Source organism: Paroedura picta, chromosome 10, assembly GCF_049243985.1.
Source record: "Paroedura picta isolate Pp20150507F chromosome 10, Ppicta_v3.0, whole genome shotgun sequence".
Classification (NCBI taxonomy): Eukaryota; Metazoa; Chordata; class Lepidosauria; order Squamata; family Gekkonidae; genus Paroedura; species Paroedura picta.
This window is the reverse complement of record NC_135378.1, coordinates 53,350,275-53,377,106: the sequence shown is the minus strand read 5'-3', so window position 1 is coordinate 53,377,106 and position 26,832 is coordinate 53,350,275. Positions and strand designations below refer to the sequence as shown.

Below are 26,832 nucleotides of genomic sequence, written 5' to 3'. Positions count from 1 at the left end.
TAGGTCCACAGTCAATAACATTTCTGGAGACTTATCTAAAATACAGATACAATGAAATCTGGGTCAAAGAACAAACATGTTTTAATCAGAAGTACACAGCATGCAGCTGAAGGTCATTCACAAACATGGCATCATTCAAGTCTCCTGCTCAAAAAGGCTATAGAATTGCTTTGACATTAAAGTAACCTTCACCTTTTACACCAATATATACAAATATACATAATTTAATTTTACAGAAGGCAGAAATCAGATTGACATTGTAAAATAGGATAGAAGCCTCCAATTCTACAAGACTGCCACTGTACAAAAAAAGCAAGGAATTTTATAAAGTATAATAACTAGCCTTTACAGTGCATAAAGGAAAGACTAAATATTAACTCATCACATAAGCCCTGCTTTAGAAAAAAAAGCAATTGGAGTTATTTTGTGAATCTTTCCTGTAGCAACTGTTTAGGGATTTGTCAGTGCAAAAGTGTCTTAACTGTATTGTAACAGAGGCAAAACTATTTTGGAAATGCACAGCATCTACCCTTGTTTTATTTTATAATACATAATTGGCATAGGCACCATTAGGGTCATACCAGTGTTAAGACTGCCTGGAAGAATTCACCACTAAACGGAATTTCTTTCCAGTTCTCCACACAGGTATTCTTGATTGCTTTTACTAGTTCAAGAAACACTTTATAAAATTTAAAAAATATCCCTATGAATAAAACATCTAAGACACAAGAATGGTTGACCACTGTACACAGTAATTCATTGAAGCAAAACCACACAAAACCACACATTCAAGTTTTACAAGTTTCGAGATGAAAGGCCTTTGGATTGGAAGCACAAAGACAACAGTCCTGGGGGCTGAGAATTCTTGTAGAATAAAGCCCCAAGATACAGTATGCTAGGACATACATTCTATTTGGTGCAACATTGTTCATTATAATGTGTCAAAATACTCAATTGCAGGAAGGTTTTGTTACAAACCACTTTACTCCACAAGTCTTTTTCTTGGGAGGGGGGGGCTAACATAACACAGGTTCTCCTGACCACAACTGAAAAATTTAAACCACCAGACATTTTAAAACAAAAGTAGCAATAAAAGGTTGTTTCCCCTTCAGCCTCACTTTACTATGAAAATAATAGGTGTTCTGGTCTTTAAAGCAAGCAGAAAGCATGTGAGCCTTAGGGCTGATTTTAGTTCTCTCAGCATTAGTATTCATGCTGAAAATATCCGAAGTCGCTCTTAAGGGAACTGAGGCCCCCGATGACCATCTCCCATGTTTGCTCTTCTCCTTTCATTACGATATGGCCTCCCTCTAGAACCACGGTGAGAGCGATAGCCTTCTCCTCTGCTTCTAGGGGACGGCCCCTTCCATGCTTCCTCATTTCTTGGGTAATAGTATCCTCCCCTCCCAGGAGGGTAACTCCAATCATTTCTGGGTCTTCTTCCTCCTCCATAAGTTTGATTATAAAATTGCTTTGACCGGCCACCTCTCAGCAGATCAGAAACTTCACATTCGTCTTCAGAACTTTCTTCCTTTGGCCTTTGTGCCTTATTTCCCCCCAAGCCGGCTAAGGTGCTAGTTGCCCCAACTTTATCTGTCTTTTCTTTAGGACTCTTTAATGTAGCATTTGGAAGAGGCATCACAGGTGCCGGCATTGCTTGCCTTTTCCTGTCTTCTGTCTCTGCAGAAAGATTCTGTACAGACTTTGTTTTTGTAGCAGCCAGGACTGTAGTACATGTCTGCTTCTCCTTAGGCACCCTGGTTGAGTTTACAGTGAGACCACCACATTCACCTTGTGCAGTAGCCACAGGGAAGGGAAGGTGCTGGACGCTGCTTTCATCCTTGGCCTTCTGAAGAGACTCAATACATCCTGTGTCTGGAGCTGGAGAACTGCACTCCTTAGGCAAGTACACAGCAGTTTGTATTTCATCAGAAGGCATAGCAACTGGTCTTCCCACAGAATTTTCAACATAGCCCTGAATAGGATACCCATACCACAGGTGAGGAAAAATAGGTGCAACTGGAACAGGTCCCAAAAATGGACTCTGCCCAAATGGAGGTTGTGGGAATATGCTTTTCCGTTCCAATGACTCATCATATTCAGTGTGAAGAGTTTGTGCTGGATTCCCAGACTCTATACAGACAAGTCCTTGGTTTTCAGGCACTTGAGTAGTGGGTATGAATAGAGGCAAAGACGGAGGCATGGTTTCTACATGTGGGCTCTGGCCATTCACTGTGACTTCATTTTGTATAGGAAAGTGGCCTTCGGTTTGTAAAGCTCCATTTCCATTCTGAGTCAAAGGTACTTCCGGCAGCCAAGGACTGTGAGAATACACTGGAACTGGGACCTTTGAATACATTCTACAAGCTGTCAAGCAAGCCTGATGCAGAGGATACAAATAGGAGTGTGGAGCCCACATGGGACAGCTGTATGCCTGCAAACACAAACGAATTGTTATTACCCTCTAAACAGTATCTAGCTGATACAATCATAGGAAGCTGCCTTATTAAACCAAGTCACAGGACTGATCCGACTGGTTCAACCCTAACCAGCTCCCAGATCTCCAGCAAAGAGTCTTTCCTGCTAGCTAAGATCCTTGTTTTTTATTCTTTTTTCAAAGTCTGGAGGCATCAGGGACTGAACTATAGAAGTTCTGCAGACAAGCTGTGTGGTTTACCACAGAGCCACAGCCCCTCCTTTCTAGTTAAATTTAAGTTGGATTTAACCAAGATATAGTTTTAAAGTTTTTAATGCTGAATGATTAGCATATCTGTTACAGCGGGAGATGTTATTAATAAAATGCTAAGGGCTAAGTGGACGGAGAGTGGGTGTGGCCTGTCAGAGGAAGGGCCAATTGGGGCTCGCAAAGTGTATCCTGATTAGGCCCTGCCTCAGACAGGTCATGCCCACTCATGACTTTGGCCCAATCATTGGGCAGGAGGACATTTTGGTGTCTGTGGCCTAATTCATACAAGAAGGGAAATGATGCAGAACTGGGAGGAATTGGTTGCCATGTAATCTCCCCCTAAGAAGAGTCTCCAGTCTGATTTTCCTTTCACATATCTGAAGACATGGCTCTGGAAAGCTCATCCGTAACCACTATGCCACAATTCTCAAAGGTCAGTCAGTCCTCTCCTAAACGAACATTCCAAATCACAGGTTCTTGACACCCATATCTCCGCACCCATGCCCTCATTTGTCACCATACCACCACAACCTCCCACACAACACACACATTCAACCCCATGCCCTTACAGACTGGACAACTCCTCCCCTTCCTCTTCCCACTGCCAAGCTCTAGTGCCCGTTGTATTCCTGGATACAACGGGCTTTGCCCTTAGTGCTGTTATAAAGCAACTTTCCCATACTATATTTTGACCGCGCAGCACACGATTAACAATGCAGTCTGCTGCAGTCTAAGAATCATGGGCTTAGGCAGCAATAATACTGTATATTTGAGCCAACAGGGTGGGGTTAGCATGCCGGACTAGGATTGGAGAGAGCCACGTTCAAATGTCCACTCTGTCATGCAGGGTGACTTGAGGCCAATCGCAACAGTCTCAGCCTAACCTATTCAGAGGATGAAATGGAGGAGAACAATGTAAGCTTCCAAGGTAGTCACCCATCCAAATACTAATGAGGGCTGACCCTAATTACCTCTGAGATCTAGCAAGATTGGGCTAGCCTAGGCTATCCAGGGCAAGGCATGCAATAGCTATTTAACAGTGTTTCTTGAACTGCTCAAGCACTTTCAACACACAGGCCAAACACCCTGGACAGATGCCAGGCCAACGTCAACTTCTTTACAATATTAAATTGAATCCTGTAATCAGTTGTCCTGCAGCAAGTAGAAAATATCAATTTTACCTTCACTCCAAGATTGAAGAAAAATCTGAGAACATTTTTATCTAAAAACAAAGAAACAAAATGTTTTCAATCCCAGTGTTCGCTACCACAGCTTCTCCATTTAGTCTACCAGTTCAGCAGGTCTAATGCCACAATTCTTTTCATTCATATAAAAATCTAATACTATTATGACCTGGAAATCAGTTTCAAGTTTTTTAAACACATTAAACAGTTGAATCTACTATACAGAAAACATACCGTACTGACTACATTGTTGCCTATATGGACTTTTTAGGATGATGCAGATTGCAAAAAAATGTATTGTGTGAACAGAGGGCACGGTGAGGTAAAGGAACTAGATGCAGTAGCAACCTCTGTCAACTTATTCACACAACTTTTTTTCATTCCAGCCCCTGCATCACTGTATGCCCCTACTGGCCATGCATAATTAACATCCTCAAACACTAGTAGGAACTCAAGAGAAGTTTTGTGTTCAAGTGCGGGTTCCAGTTTGTTACTGCAATAATTTCTACCTTGAACAAAAGCTGCTATTTTTTATTAGGAGAAAATATGGTGTTAAAACTACATTGGGCTGGATCAAGACTAGCATTTTTACAGATCCCAAGAACAAAAGGGAGGGGAAATGCAGGAAAATAACTCCCCAGAGTGACAGTCCTTGTACCTGTGAAAATGTAATTCTGGATCCAAGCAGTTATAATGATAGACTGCAAAGTATTTACAAAAGATGCATTTTCCACCAATGTTCAGATACTTTAAAAGGCCAAGATAATTCAGTTAAAAATAATCATTTTACATCCCTTATACCCGTGGTCTGCAACCTTTTTCAGGTTGCGGACCGGTGGGGGGGCACGATCTGGGCACCGCTCATGTGCGGCAACCCATGCGCAAATGTGCATGCACATTTGCGCCATGTGTGGCTGTAAACATGCATGTGTGGCTCCTGGTGGGACCGCAAACGCGCATGCGTGGCATTTTTGCGCATGCCCGAAATTGCCACACATGGCGCAAACCATGTATGCGATTAGATTACAGCTCCTCAGACTCCTATGAATTCTCCCAGTTAAGAGAAAGTCTACTGAAGAAGAATAAAGGATGTAATTCTGAACACACTCTTTAGGGAGTAAAAGTGACTGAATAGCATCAATGTTATCATCATAACTAATAAAAAGCATTGGGTACTAACCAGTGACATTTCAGCCCCCAGCTCTCACTGGCAGTCCACCCCCTCCATGCCAGCTGCACGCTCTACTGTCACACTGCTCTTCCTGCCCACCAGGTAAAGACGCAGTGTCCCCTCTACCCGTGCTCCATGGCCATCGGTCTCCCAGCCTCCTGACTGTGAGGTGAAGACCTGCCTAACGCTCCATGGTGGCTCCCTGCTCATCCTAGCTTCCTTCTGGACCCATTTTTAAAACGGTCCTTTCTCCTAGTTTCTGGATAAGCCACAGCTGGCTGTGCTGGATTTCTTCTAATGTAAAGAGAAACTAGAATGAAGTACAGGTTTTATTCATAAATTACAGATAAACCTATTTGTGGACTCAAACTCCCCTCTCCTGTAACTAGATTCTAAACTCTGGTGTAAAAGACACCCATGTTCAGATGTCAAGGCAAACTGAGCATTTTCAAAGGTGAAAACATGTTCAATTGTACCCTGCACACAAAGGAAGCACACAAGTGCGGCAAACAAGTGGCGCTCATGAACACAGTTTTGTGATGTCCAAACAAAGCCACAAAAGGTCTGCAACAGAATCACATTTATAAGCACTCTACAACAGCTTGTGCTCACTCTGCTAATTTCCAGGACCATTTAATACATTTCCCTCCACATTATTTCATTTATTTATTATATTTATATACCGACCTCACTTTTGCCTCAGGGAGGTTTACATTATAACTCGTGTGCAGTACAGTACAATGAACATTCAATATGCAACTTATTTAACAGTGAAACTTGTACCAAGCAGTGTAATATATCTACAGTACTTAACATCAACAACAGTGTGATATAAGAACAGTACTCAATAACAAACAACAGTTTGGTCTGTCTGCACTGTGGTCCAGTTTTCTATTAGTGTAGCTTATGGGGTTTTGATGTCAGCAAAGAAAATGTTTGGCTGGAGCCATGAAGTAAAACTTCTCTTACCATTTGGAAGATCTTCCCCTGTGTTGCAAAAGGAATAAGGAGGGGTCATGACTCGCTCCCCCTTTTCATTAAAGGGGAATCCGGGGTACAGTGGGTCCTGGTATGGATTCAGTGATTGGGACATCGGCATTAGAGGCTGGCTGACTGCTTGAAGTGGTACTGGAATGCCAGCAACCGGACTAGATGTCGTCTGGGTGAGAGGGGAATCTAGACTAGTGGCTGAAGATGGCATTACTGATGGCCCAGGTATTTGGGGTGGAACACCTAAGATAAAAAGGAGTACAAAATATTCAGTAAACCTGGGGATGTTAAAGATAAACATTAAAGGGAGAAAGTGAAAAAGGAACATTATGATTAAAAAGTGCCACTTAAGGGTTTACTCTAATGCAGAAGTCACCAAACTTTTCTTTAATGAGACTTATTCCTGAGTAACGAGAACTATTCCCCATTCTGCCCCCCCCCCAGCTCATTACCAATCTTTGTTCAGTCCTCAAAACAGAACATAGGCTAAGAAGAAAACCATAAATTCAACTACAGTTCAACAGTACAGAGGAAAACCACATTAGAGCCAATTCCCCCCCCCTGGGTTTTGTGCACAAATTATCAGTCACTCACAAGCTCCAAAGAAGATCCCTGCTCTAATTTTGGAAGCTGTTGTTTCTAAATTTGTGACCAATATCACCAGTGCTCAGGGCCTAAACGCTAGGGCTAACTAACTGGAAGTGACTTAAGAAACTCCCCAAAAGCTTCATAGAGTCCAATACCCAATACACCCCTCTTGCAGCATGGAGGACGACCCACAAAGGCTTCCATGAACCACCTTCTAAGATCCTTAATCTCTATATATCAAGATCATCTAATAAAATCCCATGAGGTCAGGGCACATTCAGCCCAAGAACATGTCTAAGCAGACATACTACACTGGCCATTCTTATTTTCCAACTTCCTGACTAGGCTTAATTTTATTTAATGAGTACTTCATCTTTTTCCTCAGTAAGGACCCAAAGCAGCTTTACATCATTCTCTTCTCCTCCAGTTTATTCTCACAACCCTGTGAGGTAGGTCAGCCAACAGAGCGTGACTGGACCAAGGTCACCCAGTGAGCTTCTATGGCACAATGTCATGAACTCCTAGCTCCTAACTCCCTCTTGATGTTCACTTCATTGCTTTGTGCGCCCAGATCTCCCGCTGTATTGTGATACCTTCCTGGGCTTGCTCGAGAGTGCCCCTCCCTTCCCCTGCTTGCATTTCAAAGCCTCATCCCAGGTTCAGTTTTTTATCTTTTCTCACAAGGCTGTTCTCACTGGGAGCCCAGTCTAAATACCAGATGGCCGGATGCGTTGCTTTGGCAACTTGTAGATCAGAGGAAACTGTATTGCTCTTTCTGTGTTCCCACCAAATGATGCCCCTATGCCCCCTCCCCTAGCTAAGGTATATATGCTTTGCAGCCCCCTTGCTCAGCATCTCTGTCAAGATTCCTGTCTTACAGCTTATGCGATGTGCTGATCTTTATCCTGATTCTCCAAATAAAGACTTTTACTTAAAACTTCATCCTGAAGCCTAAGAGTGATATCTGTTGTGCGAATCTGCTGGGTCTCAACCACTTGGTTCCTGACACACAAATGGATATTCAAACCTGCATCTTTCTGATACTAGTCCACCACTCTGAACCACTAAACCACACTGGCTCTTACCATGGGGGAAGGGGGGATTTAAACGCTGAGTGCTACTCAGGATCAGACACCACACAAAATTATCTAGAATCAAATGGACAGAGACCTCAAAATAAATCTGCATGATAAGGGGGGAAACCTGAAGAGAGAGCAGTGTCTTGTGAATCCCAGAAGAACAATGAAAGCATAAATATTCTAAGGACTGTGATGTCAGCACTTGAACTGACTTGGCAGCCATGGAAATCTTTTGCAGACTAAATACTACCAGCCCTAATCAGCTTTACTTCCATCTCTTGGATGGAGATGGAATCAGCAATTCCATCTCTTGGGAGACCCTCAAAAATAATCCACAGCAATGAATGCAGTGGATAAGAGTCTGGGGAGGGGAAAGAGAAAAGGAAGAACATCACAGCCATGAAGTTCACAGAACCGAGAGACTGAAATTAATTGAATCAAGGTATTCAAGGGCAGAAAGGGGGGGGGGCTGTATTTAATGTCCTTTGGGCCACACTAGTGGCAACTACCTGTTCTGAGTTTTGCAGTGGCACTAAGCCCAATTCAAGGCTCAGTCTGAAGACTGAAACACCTGCTTTGAATTGTGATGCATAATAGAGTTTCTCAAATGAGAGCCCCAAGGGGGAAGGCAACAGCAAAACCTCTGGCAGGGACCAAGGGTGAGCCCATCTAATGCCCTTCTGGCTAACACAAAGATGAAGGCCTCTTGGGAAAATGGGAGCAGGGACCATCTGCCTTGGGGGAAGGGATAAGAACTGGTTTCCCCCTTTCAGGGCAACAGTTCACAGAGTCTGGAAGTCATCTGGTTTTCATATCATCCGAAAGCACTAGCCAAAAAAGGTACTGAATGGGTGGCTGGGTTTCAGCAGCTCAGGCCTAAGAAGTCCAGGAGATGAGAATCTGAGCAGAGGCTACAGGAAGCACAGGGCAAAACCAGTTACAAAACCAGATGGAATTTGGTTTCTTCAATGGCAATCAGACCAAACTTGGGGGGAAAACATTGTTGCACGCATGAACTTAGTGTTGTTCATCAACACCTTCTGTATCGACCCACACTGGGACTTCAATTGCGCAGGCTAAGCTGAGGCAGAACAGGCCCAATTTGGACACGGGCTTGGTCTTCTCCTTATGCTTTGATTTAAGCTTCTTTGCAGGAGGTTCCAAATGCAATCAGACCATGGTTGAGGGTCCTGAGAAAACGATGGCACCTAGATTCTGCCTCTGGGTGACCAAAGTTCTTTGGAGGGATCTGAGCAGTCCTGATAGTCAGACCCACAAGAAACAAACCAAGCAGGCTGATGGGGGCCCAGATGGAGTTTGGTAGTTGGGGCCGGGGGAAGCAGACCTGAACCCGGAATCACTCTGGGTGGAGCCAAGGGGGGAAAGCCTTCAACCTAGAGGCCCTAACGGACTGAGCCCCCAGGGTAAAGTGTTGGTAACTGGAAAAGCATTGTGGGCTTCTCCTAAGCACAGGGGACAGAGCTCATGCTTGTCACTGCACATCATTTTTGTTTCACATTTAGAATGTTTCTTAAACAGTACTTTGGATGTCATGACAGCCCACTTTGATTGAGCTTGCCTCCCACAAGATAGTCTCCCGGAAGTGTGAACAACAATTCTTTAAAAGAGAAAAATAAGTCTTTTTGTCCATAATGACAACGAACACCAATGGAGCACACTAGAATGCTCCATATGGAAAAAATGGACCTGAGAGAAGGGGCACACTACATTGAAGTACATAATACATAAGGCAGGGATTTCATGCATGTGCTGGCTCCAAAAGGGACAGGGCATTCCTTCTTTGGAGTTTGGCTGGCCTGCACAAGCACAGTTCCAGCGTGAAGCTGCATGAAAAGACAGAAGATGAACAATAGCAGATGCACTTCTTATGGAGCCCCTTAGCTTCAACAAGGTCTACAACAGCTGGTCCCTAATATCCTTGAACTGTTCTGTGAGTTACTTTTAAACTCAGATCTATGAAAGCAATTCCAAGCAAGATGCAATATTAGTAGGCATTTTTTTCTCCAACCTGTTGGCCCATAGGTTGGCGGCTCACTTGGCCAAGCTGGCACAATGGCTGGTACAGAAGGCACTGAAGGAGGCAAATGCATCTCAGGAAAAACCGGAGATGGAGTGTGGCTGACACCTGGTAAGAGTTCTGGCAACTTCTGCAAAACAGCAAAGAAAGAATATGCACATGACATTCAGCATTTTCAAAAGTAAATGTTCACTCAGGATCCTCTGACATTCTCTTCCTGATATAGGAAGGTGAATCTTCAAAACAAAACATCCATTCTGATGAGAAGCATATCTGCTTCTGGTTGTATCTATTTTAATTCATGCAAAGATCCTTCCAATGAACCTTAAATATTGGAAGGCATATGAATATAAGGAATTCTGCTGCAATGAGGGTTAGCCAAGGGGTTTTTAGCACTCTAGCCAAATTGACATGGAAGGTTCAAGCTAGCCTGATCACATCACTTAGAAGCCAAGCAGAGTCCACTGAAAAGGACCACAAGAAGTTAGGCATGTATTTCTTACTTGTTCAACAAATGGGGATTGTGCATCTCCATGACTTGAAGGAGGTGATACTGCTGGATCAGAGGCACCTTCTCTATTGTCCTAAAGGTTAGAAATCGGACAATCAGGGTCGCTTCCTAAGGTTATTATTGCAGAAGAGAAAGGTTTGGGGAGAACCCGACACCTCTTAACACTTACCTCAGCCATTTCCATCCTAAGCTTCAGATCTAGAGTTTTTTTTATTGGATTCGAACCTACAATAGCAAAATAAAGCACAATTAATAAAGACTCCGGAAAATCTGCCAGCTTGTGATATTGTAATCTTTCATGCAGAATGCTTCTCAGCTGCTTTTCTGGGAAGTGCCCTAATGTTCTACATTCTTAGCAGTTTTATTCTCCCTTTTCCTAAGGAGCTCAAGGCAACATACAGTCTTCCCAGCCCCCCTCCCTCCCCACACACACACACAGTTACTTCTCACAATAAACTCAATGCAGTGAGACTGGTCCAAGATCATCCAATGAGGTTCAGTGCTTATGCATTTCATTCTTGCATTTTGAAATTTATACCCTGCTTTTCTCCCCAGCTGTGATTCAAAGTGGCTTAGAAAATCATTCTCCCCACCTGCATTCTCTCATAACAACCGTGTGAGGTACATCAGGCTCAAACTATGTAATGGACCCAAAGTCAACCAGTGAGGTTCCATGGTAAAAGTCAAGATACTAACCCTGGTCTCCAAGGATCCTAGGCCAACACTCTATCCACTATGCCACACTAGCTCTCAATGGTCTTCTAAGTGGAAGCTTGAACCCAGAGCTCTCTGATCTTACTATGACACTATAGTATATTAGCCTTTCACCCAAACGTTCTCAGAATGCATAACTCCATGGTTTACAAGGTACAGAAGGCTGCAAACATAGAATATAAACATTAAGGGGAGGGGGAAATCCAGTTCTGATACCTTTTTCTTTTGCTTCCACTTCGTCTTCTCTCTCCTGCTTTTCTTCTTTCAAATGGTTGGCTGTTCGCGCCTTAGGAACCAGAGGTTTCCTCCGTCCACAGTTACCAGTAGTCTGAGTGGATACCTGAGACACTGATGGATTCTGAAAGAATTGAAGTGTTTTGTTAAATTGAAAAATGATGTGGCCAGCATTTTACATGAAACCATGATCATTAAAGTATTGCCACCTGAACTGGTTTAGGATTCAGCCTCACATGCAATGTGATTTTCTGCTGTAAGGCCTTAACAGATCTTTTATGATTAACAATAAATGTACATTATTAGTCACAGTTTCCAAAACAAAAAGACCACCTCACCCCCAAGCAACATGTACCAGTCAAGCTTTGTTTCAGAAACATCACATTTCTATACACCTAATACTCCCCAAAAGACAAAATACAACTTTTTTCAACGGATAATTTATCAAGATTTTCCCATTACTGTTGTGAACCAAATGTTTTCTTTATTGGCTTGATTTTGAGTAAAGTGATACAGGGAGGGGCGTTTCATACAGTGGATTTCCTTCCATTAATTAGCCGTCTCTGAAGCACTGCAATCATTTCCAACAGTGTCTCTTTTTCTTCCTGCCCTTTTTTGCTGTGCAATCTTCATTAGGTTTTTTTTAAAAGATGAATGCTACAGCTCTAAACTTATGTAGCACTTCAATGCTATAGCAACACCCTTAAGATGCCTTGACTCCACTGAGTCAATGCAGTTGAGCTATCTCAGTAGTCTGAAGTGCAATATTGGTTTAGCGCTATACTGCTCACCTTGAAACATTTTTAAAAATCAGCTGGTTACTAAAATGGGTCTGAAATGATAGTAAAAATCCATCAGCCACCATTTGCTAAAATTGAACACAAAGGCAGCTTGAAAATTGCATAAGTTTAGCACAGAAACCTATACTGTTAAGCATACTCTTGTTTACGCTATACAAAACTGTCCTTTAATGATAGATAAGCTGCAGTAAAGTAGGTGTCCATTTCATTAACAAGAAAACAAATGACATGTTCCAAAAAGCATTCTCCAACAGACATACAGAAAGAGCAGGAAAGGCTTCTTCATCTTGCAGCTGAAGCTCATAAGGGGGACACTTTTCTTCTACAGCCTGCTTCTCTTTGCGTTCCTCTGGAGAAAGGGCAAAATTCTCTCTGCTGGCATAGTCCAAATCATTCACTCTTTCAAGATCCATCTTTCTATAAAGAAAAATGGTTTTCAGCCACGGAAACTGAAAGACATCTTTAACTAACTTGAATTATAATCCCCCCCCCCCCGGTTAAAACTTGTAATTTAATGTTCTTTTTGCATATTTGTTTTAACACCTTGAATAGCTAAGTTCAGACTTCTGCTAAAAGTAAGGTGCATTATCCTATACTGAAGGGTAGCCAACAAGTTAATCCTACAATACATTCCTAAAATGTAATGCAAATAGGAAAGAGAGCTTTCTAGTACACACGTCCAATATTTAAAATACTAATGGTAAATCACAAGGCACAGCCCATCACCTGGGAAGAGCTGTCCCTGAAATGACACACTGGATTTACCTTGCAACCTGTGATGGATTTCTGCCTACGGTTTTGTGCTCAGGAGAGGTTTGCTGAGAATACAGCCCAGGGCAAGATGTGTGTTCTTCCCTGGCTCCTTGCAGTCGAGAAGGCCGTGCCGATGGAGCTTTTATCAGCTTGCTTGGATTTTTTGACTCTCGGCCATCTGCATCTGTAACACACATTTCTCTCTATTCAGCACAGGGAGGTTATGACTAATGGGGTTAACAACTAAGGGGCACATGGCAAAGGTTTTTAGAATTATGCATGGGATGGAGAAAGCAGCTAGAGATCATTCTTTTCCTCCCACTCTTCATAACACTAGAAGTTAGGGAACATCTGGTGAAGTTGACAGTCACTGGATTTACAACAAACAAAAGGAAATATTATTTTACTCAACTAGTGATGAAATTGTGGAATTCATTCCCAGCAGGTGTAGTGATGGCCACAGGTACAGCTGAATTTAAAAGTAAGGGTCAGAGAGATTTGTGTAGGATAGGGTCCATCAATGACTATTAGCCATGATGATTAAGAGGAATCTACACAAATGAAGATAGCAAACCTCTGAATACCAGTACTAGAAGACAACAGAATGGGAAGGCATTATTGGCCCTCCAAGGAAACTGGCAGGCTACTGGGTGAGACAAGACACTTGACTAGATGGACTACTGATCTGATCCAGCAGAGTTCTTCTTATATTCTTCGGCTTGGCATTAAGTAGGCACAATTTTTAAGGAGGAGAAGAAATCCTACCAGTCTGAACAATTTGCCCATGCACTGAAGTGGGCCTTTTCATCTTCTTCCCTGACACAGTGCTCCAGTTTTCCACAGGAGAAGGCTGTGGAAGTGGCTTAAGGTTCTTTAGCAGAACAGAATGCCTGTAAGAAAGACAGCATCAAAGAATCTGTCAAAGCTCCAAATCACAATTAGCATATCATCATGTCATAAGAACTGCCTAAGTTACTAGCCTTGGTTCGATGGATGTCTACCCCCAGTAGAACCAAGTGATTAATAGTGATCAAATTTTCATTCAGTATGCTAAGTGCTATAACTCAGGGGCACTTCAGAGATCTATTAACTCCTCTCTTTCCTTTCAAAGGCCACTTCCAGCCAGCCATAAGACCACATAGACAGCTGTGTATATTAGCAGAGCTATTACAGAATCACTACAAGTACCGCAATAGCTTCAATACCTTACACAAAAAACACAAACACATACACACATTAGAAGCATACCATTCTAGGAAACAAACAGTCCTAATTTCAGAAATAAAACGTTTCATTTTTTCAGAAATTAAAAATTGGAAGCAAAAAAGTCAAAGGTTATTTTAAATACAATCCCTGGCTCCTTGGCAAATACCTGCCTTTCTAGCATCACCATTTCCTGACTTTACAATCAAACTCAGCTCAGGGCCATTTCAAGCAGTCATATTTCTTTGATGTAGGCAATGAAGTTTAACTCCCCCCCCTCCCCCCCAAAAAAAACCAGTTCATCCACCTCCTGCCCAGAGGCTGCCAAAACAGAATATAGTACCTTTACCAAATAATGAAGAATTTCTAGCATTAACTGCACATGGCCCAGAGTGAATTACAATTTCTCAGCAACTGCTGGTTTGCATATAGATGTTTCTGCAGCAAACTCCCTGAGCACTGAAGTAACCGCACAAATGCGTCTCCCCAGTACATTCATACTTGCAGTTAAAAACCACACACACATACACACACTTGATTGTCATAGTAACATAGTAGCAGTTGGTGGCCTACTTCCAAGAGTTTCACAAAGAATGAAAGAGAAATACTATCTAAAGCTAACCTGGAGTATTCCTCAGCACTTCTTAATGGAAGCCTGGCAAAACAAACCCTGCCTAACACCTGTCCCTTTTACAGCATTCTATGCAAGAAGATTAGCACGGACTAAGATGTCAGCCACAGGTTAGATTTAAAAAACAAAACAAAACAAAAAAACCACCACAAAAAACACTACATCTGCTTATCTGCAATATTTGACTGTATGGAAATGTTTCTATAGCTATCTCTGTGTTTGAGTATTCGCATACCTGGCACCAAGCTCTTCCACAAAGACAACTACTGGTCCATTTGCAGACTGGACTTCTTGGATGTGAGCATTATAAAACTTTCCATTGGGGTCTAAACGCACCTATGAAGAAAGAAAGAGCAAGTACACATTGAAATGGGAGTGATATCTCTATATGACCTCCCATCCTAATGTTGCTCCCTGAGAACCATGGAGGAATACATTCCCAAAACCAGCTTAACAATAATATTATTCCTCAAGTTCCCTCTCAAGTCTCTCTGCATGCTTAGTCCTAAACCCATCACATGTACTATGAAAAAGGGCAAATAGTGTCCGTTTAGCTGACCCAGAAGCAAAGGACAGGCAGAGTTGCCGAGCAACAAGGTCCTCCATCTCCAATCCCAACCCCCACCCCGCACATCAGGGGGCAATCCTTTCCTCTTAGTAATATTCACAAGTGCTGGCAGGGAAAGCATTACAGTGGGACAGCAATCTTTAAAATCATTATGCTCTTATTATTGTAGCTCACACTTATTACGTGTGGCAAAACATAGCCTTCCCCAAACAACGTTTCTTATGCAACTCAAACTTCTAATTTCTAAGGAAATAAATTCTAGGGGGATAGCCATGTTATTCTGTTGCAAGAAAGTCAAACAGGAGACCAGTGGCACCCCAAAGACTAAGAACATTTATCACAGCATAAATTGTAGCAAGTCAGAGCTCACTTCATCAGGCACATAGAGTGTCACATCCATAGGAGATATATCCATAGTTCATATTACAAGCAAACAAAAGCTGTGAGTAGACAATGTAACAAGAAGAGGTCAGAACCATCAAAGAGAATTTGCATAACTAAGAGTGGTTAAGGTCCACTCCCAACTATGGGAAGAGTGGGAAAAACAAAACATAAATAAGATATATTCAACGGAGGTGCAGGTTGAAGCATGAGAAGCAGAACTAACTGATTTGTCACCCCATAAAGGATGGGTCATGCTGTGTTATCAGTACCGAAACACAGAGCAATACCTAAGTGTATCTAGCAATCAGAGTTGCACTAAAAGGCATGCTTTTCAAAAAACCCCCCACAAAATCTGCCTTTCATTTTTCAAGCTGGATTTTGAACACTAAAAGTTACTGCAGGGTGGATGATGGAGGATAACATGCAAGGTTTCAATTAAGTCACCACCCTGGTTTTAACAAATTATTCCAGCTATTCCCAAAAAGCATGTGGTTGAATTCCAACATCTAAGTTTCTATGAACAAGCCTTGCAGGTAAAGAGTTCAGGGATGCTCACCTACACCCTGCTCCAGAAAGCTGGAGAGAAAGAGCGAGGTAAAATCAGGGAGCCAGGAGCAGTACGAACAAGAGAAGAAAGATGAAGTAAGAATAGGACTGCCACCTTTTCTTCCTGGAAAGGCTCTTGGACTTGGATTTGAGCATATCCTACCACCACCACCTCTTCATGACCCTAGCCATCTTCTGCCTGTTTGTGTCTACTGTTAAAGGCACAAAAGCTCATATCCAGAAAAAGGTGGCAACCCTAAGTGAAGGAGCGTGGCAGCGTGGGTGAGAGAAGAAAGGCAAAGTAGGAAGTAGAATGACAACTTGCTCAATAGCACCTACTTTACATTTATCTCCAACTGAATACTGCATGCCAGCAGCAATAGAAAAATCTCGCTTTTGCTGATCTGCAAGCACAAATAAAATGTGTGATATACTATTTGGCAGATGCAGGAAAAATGCTTCATTCCCGCTCCCCACCAGCGTTCTGCTCTCAAATGCTAGATTTTACCTCGTTTTGATCGCTGCCAGTTGGCGTATTCAATGTTGTGGTAAACTGCTGGATTGAGCAACTGCAGAACTTTTGCAGACAAGGCAGTGGAAGCATGTTTTTCATTGCTGGGCCCCTGCTGGGCAAGAAGAAGAACCAGACCAATCAGTCACCAACAAAACTGCATGGATGTGAGCAAATTAAACAGGATTGGGAATATGTGGGTTCATTATCTGCTGCCTCAGTTTTTTAACTGACACCACGCACATGCAAGTGTCTGCCTATACGTAACACTTCACAATATGACTAGACAGCGTAAGTCTCATGACAGTTAGTCAAAAGTAACAGCCTGCTGTACTTGTTCTGTTCCACCTCTTCTGTCCGCAGCAAGCGTGCCAACTAAACAGGACACAATGAATCAGTGCTTAGCAACCAAAATTATATGTTTCTCTTTTCTGATTATGTTTAATGGTCTGATTAATGGAACAAACCATTTTCTTCTCAAAAGGCATATAAAATGGGAAGAAAACCAGGCAAACTTACATTCCAACAAAATCTTACATTCAGTAGGATGCGTGTCACTTCTGGTTTATACCTTGAAGCTTTAAGTGCTTCTTGGTAAGTATGTTAACACCCTTCCAGGCAAGACCCAGAGATAGAGAGCTTAAGACTACTGAAGCAAAATGTCTGCTTGCTCACCAGAGACTTCAATCCATTCACATGTGTCGTTTCAGCCATCCCCCTTCTGTGAAAAGCAGAACAGTATAGAAGAAAATTCTAAGACAAGCAGGATCACTTTTTTGGCACTTTCAAGTTATCACTCTCGATTCTAACCATACAATGATCAATGAAATGAGAAAAAGCCAAGTCTTCCCATTGGATTGTTTGCTTTTAAATTGACTTATTGACTCCCCTTGAAACTGAGAAGTCAAAGGGAGTCATTAAATCAATGTAAAAAGAGCCAATGCAATGGGAGGTCTTGCATTTAAGACAAACAGACATACCAGCTCCAACAAAACTTGGATATCTACCATCCAATCAAGCTCACTTGATTGAGCTGGAGAATAGGCTATTAAAACCTAACAACCACCACCACCCATATTCAAATTAAGTCATCTGATTTCCAGCAGCACTAGTTTAGCCATTCTGTTAATATCTGAAATTAGAAACAAATCATTCGGAAGGTCTCAAGGAACTCAGAAGTTCAATAAGTCAATTTAAAACTAAAAAGTTTAAAAACAAAAAAATGACAAAAACATTCCATACATCAAGCCCTCCCCCAAGTCCTCTCTAACTGTGAAGCTCAGTGACCCATATTACTGGTTCTATAAACTATGGAGATGGCTCTCAGCTAATTCTTTTTTCAAAAAAGGAGGGCAGTGACAGCATATAACCCAAGCAAGTCTACTGTCCTTTACACCCATCCATCCATCTTAACTAAAGGCAAGGATGGAAAAATTACAGCTGATCCTTTAACTCCTTAGCAAGGCATGTAACTGTTATCATTATCAAACTAATACTATTCACAAGGCCCATATCCTGTGAACACTTTTGACTGTAAAGTATGTGCAATGACCACTGCACTTACTTGACAGTAATACCAAGTGAGTTCAACTGGCCTTTCTTTGGAGTAAACTCACACAGCTGATATCTAAGGCTATTTCAAGAAGTGCATCACAAATAATGGTTTGTGGACTAACAGCTAAAGCAGCACCTTGTGTTTTGAGGGGCAAGAAGCAACCACTAGTGTCTCATTTGCCATTAAAAACCCAGTTTTAATGAAACATTAAAAAAACACAACTAAGATGGCATCAATGTCCGTAACTCAAACATGTCCAAGGAAAGGAAGCACCAGCACAGCAATAGCAGCAAGGACTGGTTTTGTCCAATCCTATCCTAAGGGCAAAGCAAGAGCTTGTTCCTTCCATCAGCAGCAGGATCCCCAAATGTGATCCTACTCATTGCTACACAAGTGCACCAACTCTTCGGATCTGAGGTTGCAGATACATAAATGCTTTATTATAACAGGGACATAAATCCACCACAATCTCCTTTCGATATCCAGAACTAGCTTTGGTAGCAATTTAGATATAATCCTGCTCTGAGAGAAAAGTCTTTAATGTCAAAAAATATGGATGTAGTTTCAAAAATTCAAAATATACCATTTCCTCACATCAAAAAGTTTCAGTTCTCATTGACAAATCTGTGACAAGCCCCTTTTTTCCTTTCAACGGGCAGACTTACGCTATGTTTTCATCCTCTGAATCAGACTCTTGACAGCTCCCACTGCCATCCTTGGAGACATCAGGAGGGATGATCTCTTCTAATGTTTTAGCCAAGTCAATGCCAAACACTTTCTCATACAGCAATTCATATAGAATAGCTAGCGGGGACAAAAACAACAAACAAGAAGATCCATTCATTACCTGCAGGCCAGTCCCACTAAGCTGAACATGTGAAATAAGAGGCACAGTAATGACTCCAGCAGTGTCACAAATCAGACCACGGGCAGCAGACTAAGTGTGTCAGGGGTAAGAAATATCAAGCCGAGAAGAGCGCCACAAGCTGTAACGTACAAGGCAAGGAGGGATCTTTGACATTAACTCCCACTCTCTGCCCATGCATGCACTCTAGCAGCAAAAGAAACATGGCAGCTTTATAGGGGATCACTAATCAGATGGTGAGATTATTCCACCCACCTTGGGGTCCCGGCCCATGCGGTGGAGTACTACATAGACTTATTTTTTTTAAAATCTGAGATCTGTAACTTACTGAGAAAACTACAGTAGTTAAGTCTAGACAGAAAAGCCTGTGTTTCAGAAGAACTAAACATCTGATGTGCCTCATGCACCTTTGCAGTGGGTGTTAAAAGAAACCAGCAAAAGAAACCAGATTTCCACTGCAAGTACAATAAAGAAACATGACCAATTTTTGTATGGCATTTGGCATAAGCAAGCTATAATTATTCTTCCTGCATATACTGTAGAGCAAACACTGATGATTCACCATGATAAACTTCACAGTGCCTTCAAGACTTTTCGTTCTTAAGCAGGCACAAGTAATCTGGGATTCTAACAATACTTCAGCCACAGGTTCATCAACTAATAACCCATATCATATTATTATTTATGTATTTAGAGGACTGATATGTTGCTCCTTTGTAGAAGTTGAATTATTAGGCCTGTAAGTTTGGATTTCTTTAACTTTTGGTTTCTTAATTCATATAAATAAATCTGGACTCTGATTTTGTTGTGCTACTTCAGACCAACATAGCTACCCATTTGAATTAATTCATATTGTTGGCTTATTTTTTCCTCCCTTCTTTTTGATTGGTCTAGCACCAAAAGTTGAAACCTTAGATTAAGTGCAAGTTTAATAGCCACACAAAATGCTAAAAAATACACTTCAGTTGGGTGAACAAGACTTCCCTAGAATAATGTTCCAAAGTAAGTTGTACTTACACTGGCAAAGTGCAGCATTAACAGCATATCCCATAGGATAGACAATATCATAGTGACTTCCATTTGAAAAGCACAGTAAAACCTGGAAGAGAGCAGAAGAACATCTTTTAAAAGAAAAATAATCAGCTATAACAAGTTACAAAAAATGAGTACCTCCTCCGAAGCAACATATTACCGATACATGGAATTATTTTCAACTCCATATTTAAGAATACTTTACTGGGTATGATTACACAAGAGGATGTTAGACTGAGGTCCATTTATATGGGTGTGATGAAGAATATATAGGGGCTGGGCCTCCACAGTGTCAGAATCCTGTTGGTTCTGCCATGCTTGACCTTTTATATTTTATGTTTATTAGCCTGACTGCAGCCATTTTGTCTCTTCTATATTCTGTAATTTTCCAGAGTTATAGCGGTGCCTCTGAACAAGGTCAGTTTCTCAGGCTGGCCACTATCTATCTTGGCAGAGTTTCCGGACTCTGCACCTGGGGTTGTTTCTTGTTTTGTCTTTGCTTTGAATCCACTGCTACCAACTGTACCATTGGGGGGGGGGGGGGGCTTGCTGGGTCTTATAATGTAATATTTTCTACAGCACCAATAAAACAATGTACAATGTGGGAACCACACTCCAAAATCCTCTGCAATATCGCAGAAGTTGTTGTGCCTTAATGCTCAGGAAATGTGCGGCTGTGTGCAATTCCAGAGTTGTACCTTGATGATTGATGGGTAGAAAAAGTGTCCTGGGCCAGGCCTGTCAGTACGGACACTATTTAATAACAATTAATAACATTTGACCATACCTTATCCGGAAAGCCATTTTCAGTTACGTGTGAAGGAGCAGAATCTGGTTCTTGATATATTATAAAATCTTTCCTGAAAGAACACACAGGGGGGGGGGAACTATTTCAAATCCTGAATTTAAATAACTGATTAGTAGCACTAAAGGTAAAGGAACTTGGTTGCGAGCATCGATGACCATCCTTTGCAAACGGTTTAGATTAGACAAAGCCGTGCGAATATAATACAAAAATATTTACCATATTCTTGCACAATTTACCACTGTACGTATAACTTGGCAATTGCTATTTACTGGAACATCATTTATAGGCTACCTTTCATCAGCCCCCACCTCTTCCCCAAATGCATTTTATTATATTTCCATGCCTATATTTCTACTACATCCCTAACAATCCTTCTGTACTTATCCTATCATTTTATACTTAATTGGTTTACATACCTTTAGCATATTTCCAAAAATCTCAAGTACCAATCATTTTTTTAAATTGTTTACCCCAGTTTTGATTGGATCCTAAGTCATCTTCTGTGAGGACACTTGTACTTGTGAGGGGGGGGTGGATTTTCATTAACTCTCTCCTCCCATGCAAAGATTCCTTCCTTCTCCCCCTCCTCCCATGTACTGTTCCCCAGAGCCCTCAGAACCCTGCTCCCAGAAAAAGTACTGTATCCCATAGCCTTTGTTGTAGGGGTCCAAAGGTCCTGCTGTTCTTTTCTCCTCATCCCACCCTTAAACATGCATGCACACTGGAGCTGGCAAGAAAGAGTACTTGGGGCCATCTCTTGTTTAACCTGAGCCGCAGCTGGGGCAAAACAAACTGATTTGTACATCAGCACAATTTGCTCATCACCCTCACATTTAAATCAAGGCTGACTTCCTTACAGAAGGGATTTATGCAGGCCGTATCAAAGCAGTCTTAGGGATGAAGATAAAACTTCATTCTTCAAAGCATCTTGTTCCAATGGAAGGATCTCTAATAGCACTTCTGCTATTGCTAGTTCCCATTCTTATGCTATTTTTCTAGCAAGATCAAGTCTATACTTCACTTTCACTTTGCGCCTATATCAGAGATATTTCTTACTTGTACATGAGAGAAAGGGCACTGATTTCCACTTGTCCAACCCATTCCTGCATCAAAGAGGAAGAAAAAGACATGCAGTAAAACACACTGTAATGTAACAGCCTGTGCAGGTTAAGTTACAGCACTATTTAGAACCAACAGGTTCTATGTTCTTACTAAAATCATAGTAGTTCCTCTGTGATGCACATGCGTGCACACACACACAAACAACCCATGCCACCAACTGTATGATGTCTCACATAATTTGTGTTCACTGCATTTACCATCAGAATAACAGTTCTGGCAGTTTTGCAAAAATTCCTATAATTCAAATAACATGAAACAGAGTCTCCCCAATTTCCAGACATCCCCCTCAAACTGCAAACACCTTGAGTCCTGTCCCGTATTGCTCTCTTTCCTGTTCACACTCCTCTTTGCCTCATTCCCTTCCTCACCCCTCCTTGCTGAGAACTGAACAGTTTGGTGTAGTGGTTTGGAGTGTGGACTTTTAATCTGGCATGCCGGGTTCGATTCTGCACTCCCCCACATGCAGCAAGCTGGGTGACCTTGGGCTTGCCACGGCACTGATAAAGCTGTTCTGACCGGGCAGTGATATCAAGGCTCTCTCAGCCTCACCAACCTCACGTTAATTCACCTCAGTCTATTGTGGGAAGAGGAAAGGGAAGGCGACTGTAAGCCGCTTTGAGACTCCTTCGGGTAGAGAAAAGCGGTATATAAGAACCAACTCTTCTTCTTCTACACATAGTGCTCTTACAACTGGAAAACCTTTCATGTTTAAAATCAAGATGAAAATTCCAGAATAGTCATCACAGCACTGAAAATATGCCCTGGCCCCCAACCACACAGCAGGCCAATCTGAGGGTAGGTACAACTGCATCCTACCCCTAGTACTCTGAGATTATTCAAGACTTTGTGGGGAAAGGAGCCAGGGGAAACCACAGCTGTGACAGAACAGAGACCTGTATTCCCACTGCAGAAACAATGTGCAGAATATCCTTGCCCCACCCTAGAGAAGGGAACAGCTGCACTTGGAAGACAGTACTCCAAAGAGGGAAGGGCACCTTATGTTCCAGCTATACTGAATTCTGTCCTCCTGTAGCAACTTGCAGCCAGCACAGCCAAGGAGAGATATTACCAGAAAACAAAACATGGAAAGGCAAAGCCCTAAACAATATTTTAAAAGATAGAATGTTATGTAAATAATGTCCACAGGAGCAAAGGATCTTCATGTCTCTAGCTATCCTTCTCTGTATATCTGAGTTAACTGTTTTAATTAGTGGCCTAGAGCAAGGTACATTAAGCCCCACGGCAAGAATGCCAGCCAAATGAACTTGGTAATTTACTGCCTTTAAGGACAACTTTTGCTTCTTCCTGTTTGTCTTTCAGCTTGCAGGAATAGACAGCATAGAAGCAGAACAATCCCACATTCCGGCTTGCAGGAACTTGGAAGCTCCGTGCAACTCACGAGACTTGTAACCCACTACCTACAGACTGTTTTGCAGATTCTGCCACCATTATCCATTATTTCCACCAGGATTCAGAAAGCAACTCATGAGCAGCTGCAAAACACCAGACAGACTCATACAGTTTTCAGATCCTGTAGGACTTTCCCCCAACAAACTGTATACACCAGTAGTCATTAGATAGTTTTATCTTGAAATGTTATATAAACTTAATAATCTGACAATACATACCTGCGGATTTTCTAGGCTTTTCAAGTATTCTTCAAACGGTCCCTCTATAAACTTTAAAGCATAATAAGAAAATATTTTACTAGGAGCATTGCAACACAAGGACTGTGAATCCCTAGAAAGAGACATAGCAGGGTTCACGTCTGCCCACAATCCCTAATAGGCATGGTAGCTGAGGATAGTCATCCTAAGACTGGAGAATTGGCTGCTAGACAGTCAACAATGTACCTGAGATGCATCAGGGCACACGACATACACCATACAGCTGTGAAAGTACAACTGGCTGTCATGGATCAGGTTGCATGAAAGAGTCTTGGGCTATAAACCAGGTTTAGGTCAAGCTTTGAAACCTAAACAAATCTCAGAGATACAGTTCAATGATAAGCATCAAGTGAATTAACAAGCACACGTCTACAGTATGCAGCTGTCCACTTCAAAGTTATGCAACCTGGTCCACTGCCAGCCACTTCCACAGTAGAGTTTATTGCTTGGTTTACACATGCACAATAACAAGGTGTTAGAACGGACCATCTCTGCAGGCAGTGAATTCCAGCTCAATATGCTCCTTGACATCAGAGCTCCATGAAAATAGGAAATTACCACAACAGGCAGAAAGCTTTGCTCCTCTCTCCTCTGCTCACTGCATTTGCTTTCCATTTGCAGGGAGTTTCTAATACATACAGGAACCTTCTAAAATGCAATTCTCCATCCGGGCTCTGAAGTGGTCTATTCTATCACCTAATTCAGCTTACAGATGCATGTGTGGGACTCTGTTTCAATGCATACATGCATGCGTGACAGCCCACTGTAAAAGAAACACGATGGTAAGCACCAACCCCCACAGTGGGCTGTCTATGCCTCAGCTAGTTTCACAGAAAAATTCCAGGTGAGAAGATCCACAAGCCAGATGTTCGACAGCAGTGTTACAGTGGGTGAGTAAGAGGACTCATAACATGGAAGCCATCCTCGAGAAGCATTATTAGAGCGACAAATAATAAGAAAGCCAAAAATTCTCACCAAAAGAATAAAAGGGATTGCAGAGAATTGAGTGAATGAGAATGGAGAGCCCCAAAGGAGCAAGAGGTCAGTGGCAGGGTGTGCAGGAAGTAAAGCGATGCCAATTGCTCTCTGAAATCACCACACCACGCCTGTGACTAATGTAGATACTTCCATGATCTGGAAACAGAATGCATCATTCTTCGTCCCCATGAAGAAAGAGAAGGTGTCAGAGGAATATGATGATTTCTAAGTATCTACATACCAGTGTAGTGAAGTAGGCCAAAAGATAAGTGAAAGCACTGACCCATCACACCCTCAAAGCAACAGGTAAGAGTAGTCTGGGTGACGGTGACCATGCATAAGGTTAAAGTGTTTATTTACCGCTTCAAACTTCTCTCTATTTTTCCGCAGGTAGTTTATGCAGGACATCCTAATGGCAATATGCTGAGACTGAGAGTGGAAAACCTGGAGGAAAATATAGAATTAAAAGAAGAGTGTTAGAGAGACTGCTTGAAAAAAAGTTACAAAAGCTACAAGTGAACCGATAACAAAGAGTAAGAGCATTATTGAGCTTCAAACATGTGCATACACATCCATATGTCTCCTAAGTCAAATATTTCCTATCAGAAGCAAATTGAAAAATTTGGGCAATTTCACTTGCAAGACTGAAACCCAGCCCATCAGAAGAGGTAGAACACCATACGGCCCACTGCCCAAAGCAGCCATTTTCTCCAGGGGAAATGATCTCTGAAGTTTGGAGGAGCCATAATTCTGGGAGATCCCGAAGTCCCACCTGGAGCCTGGCAACCCAACTTCAAGCAACCCAACTCTGCATTATCCTCAAAGAGGGGCGCAGAATAGAGACGGGGAGTGGCTTGTCTGAGCTCCTGTTGTGAATTAATGACAGAGATTCCTAAAAAGAATTAGGGCTCCTAAGCCTACATTAACCCAGTAATCAGTTCAAAGCAGGTTTTCTCAACCAGGGTTTAATGATTATATATATTATATATTATTATTATATGTATATAATTAAGCATAACCATATATGGCCATGTCAACCCCCCCTTCCCAAAATGGCCAATGAAGGAGGAGGGGGGGGAGAGAGAAGGGCTGCAGCTGGGCATGTAGCTATGTTTCCTAACCATATTTGGCACGATTCTCAGCGGCTGAAGAATGTTTCCAAAGAGTTAAAAAGTTGAAGAGGGCTGGTCTAAAGCCCTAGGATTTAATTTCCACCGGCCAAAACGAAACAATCGGTGCTGCACGCTTCATTCAGCCAGCCCAAGCGAGGCACTGGGGCCCCGCACGTGCAGCTCCCTCCCTCGGGCTTTGCAGGGGCGCTGAGTCATTGCAGCGGCAGGACGCTGCCCGCACCTAACGGCCGCCCTCGGGCCACTCTCACTCGGGGCAAGCGTCCAGCCCCGGAGGCGGCACCCCAAGGCGGCCATTGTGTAACAGGCAGCCCGCCGCGCTCGCAGCCTCCACAAAGCCCCTTTCCGCCGGGCCCGCGTGTGCCTCGCGGAGGCCCAGGCGCCAAAGCCGGCGGGCGGGCGGGCAGGACCTCCCATGGGAGCGAGGCCCGGGGCGGCCTCGTCCCCGTAGAAACCAGGCAAAGGCGTCCAACCGAGGCCGGCGAGCCTCCTGGCCAAGGTGCCCTCCCCGCGCGCCACTCCTCGCCCCCTCCCTCCCTCCCTCCCTCCCTCCCTCCGGGCAAGGCACCTGCTCGGCCACGGCTCGGAAGAGGCAGGATCCGTCCTTGGCTACCCGCTTGCGGTAGAGTTCCTGAGAGCGCAGGTAGCTGCCCATGGCCCAGTCGGCGGGGGACTCCTCCGCCTCCTCCTCCTCCTCGCCCTTCCGCGGGCACTTCTGCTCGCCGCCGCCGCCGCCGCCGCCCGGCTTGGCCGCCTCCATGTTGCTTTATTGCTTCGGGTGGCGGCGCGAGGGCATCCCTTCGCCTAGCCCCACATGGCGAGGCGCGGCGCGGCGGCTGGCGCAGCACGGACCGGCCTGGCGCTCGCAGGTCGCATGGGGATCCCTTGGCCCGCAGGAGCCGCTGCCCGGTGCCGCCGCCTGGCTCCCGAGCCTCAGTCCCGTGCCGCGCCGATCGCCGGGCCCCGGCGGCTCCTCCGGGCGGAAACAAAAGAGAAACGAAACGGAGCGCTTGCCGCTGAAGCGGGCAGCCCAAAGTTTGTTTTCACTTTCAGACCCAACCGACCGCCCGAGTGCTCCTGGGAG

General features: G+C 43.2%; 1 protein-coding gene and 1 long non-coding RNA gene across 3 annotated transcripts; one reads left to right on the top strand and one right to left on the bottom strand.

Moving 5' to 3' along the window:
• Nucleotides 1-63: 63 nt before the first annotated feature.
• OTUD4 (OTU deubiquitinase 4) lies at nt 64-26,832 on the bottom strand. 2 transcript variants are annotated; one of them, XM_077300189.1, is made up of 21 exons: nt 26,317-26,832; nt 24,979-25,062; nt 23,602-23,652; nt 21,908-21,954; nt 20,831-20,903; nt 20,029-20,110; nt 18,812-18,950; nt 17,267-17,312; nt 16,589-16,706; nt 16,420-16,484; nt 14,818-14,918; nt 13,514-13,638; nt 12,761-12,932; nt 12,256-12,412; nt 11,178-11,319; nt 10,417-10,472; nt 10,240-10,320; nt 9,728-9,866; nt 6,011-6,274; nt 3,868-3,908; nt 64-2,434 (listed from the first exon to the last, which is right to left on the bottom strand). In XM_077300189.1, the coding sequence occupies exons 1-21, from the start codon at nt 26,506-26,508 to the stop codon at nt 1,238-1,240; spliced, it is 3,372 nt and encodes a 1,123-aa protein (XP_077156304.1). In that variant the 5' UTR covers nt 26,509-26,832; the 3' UTR covers nt 64-1,237. The 2 variants fall into 2 exon arrangements, with proteins under 2 accessions (XP_077156304.1, XP_077156305.1); XM_077300190.1 differs by having other exon boundaries at nt 16,589-16,703.
• On the top strand, nt 7,941-24,916 carry LOC143819079 (uncharacterized). The gene is made up of 3 exons (XR_013224772.1): nt 7,941-8,140; nt 9,742-9,847; nt 23,294-24,916. It is a non-coding gene; the product is annotated as an uncharacterized LOC143819079 (long non-coding RNA).

Excerpts from the sequence above, each read along its gene's own strand:
- OTUD4 (XM_077300189.1), bottom strand. The coding sequence starts at position 26,508 with ATGGAGGCGGCCAAGCCGGGCGGCGGCGGCGGCGGCGGCGAGCAGAAG. Across the intron at positions 25,063-26,316 it reads TCCGAGCCGTGGCCGAGCAG|GTTTTCCACTCTCAGTCTCA; the intron begins GTGCCTTGCCCG and ends ATTTTCCTCCAG. Across the intron at positions 17,313-18,811 it reads TCAGAGGATGAAAACATAGC|AAGGGGGATGGCTGAAACGA; the intron begins GTAAGTCTGCCC and ends TGCTTTTCACAG.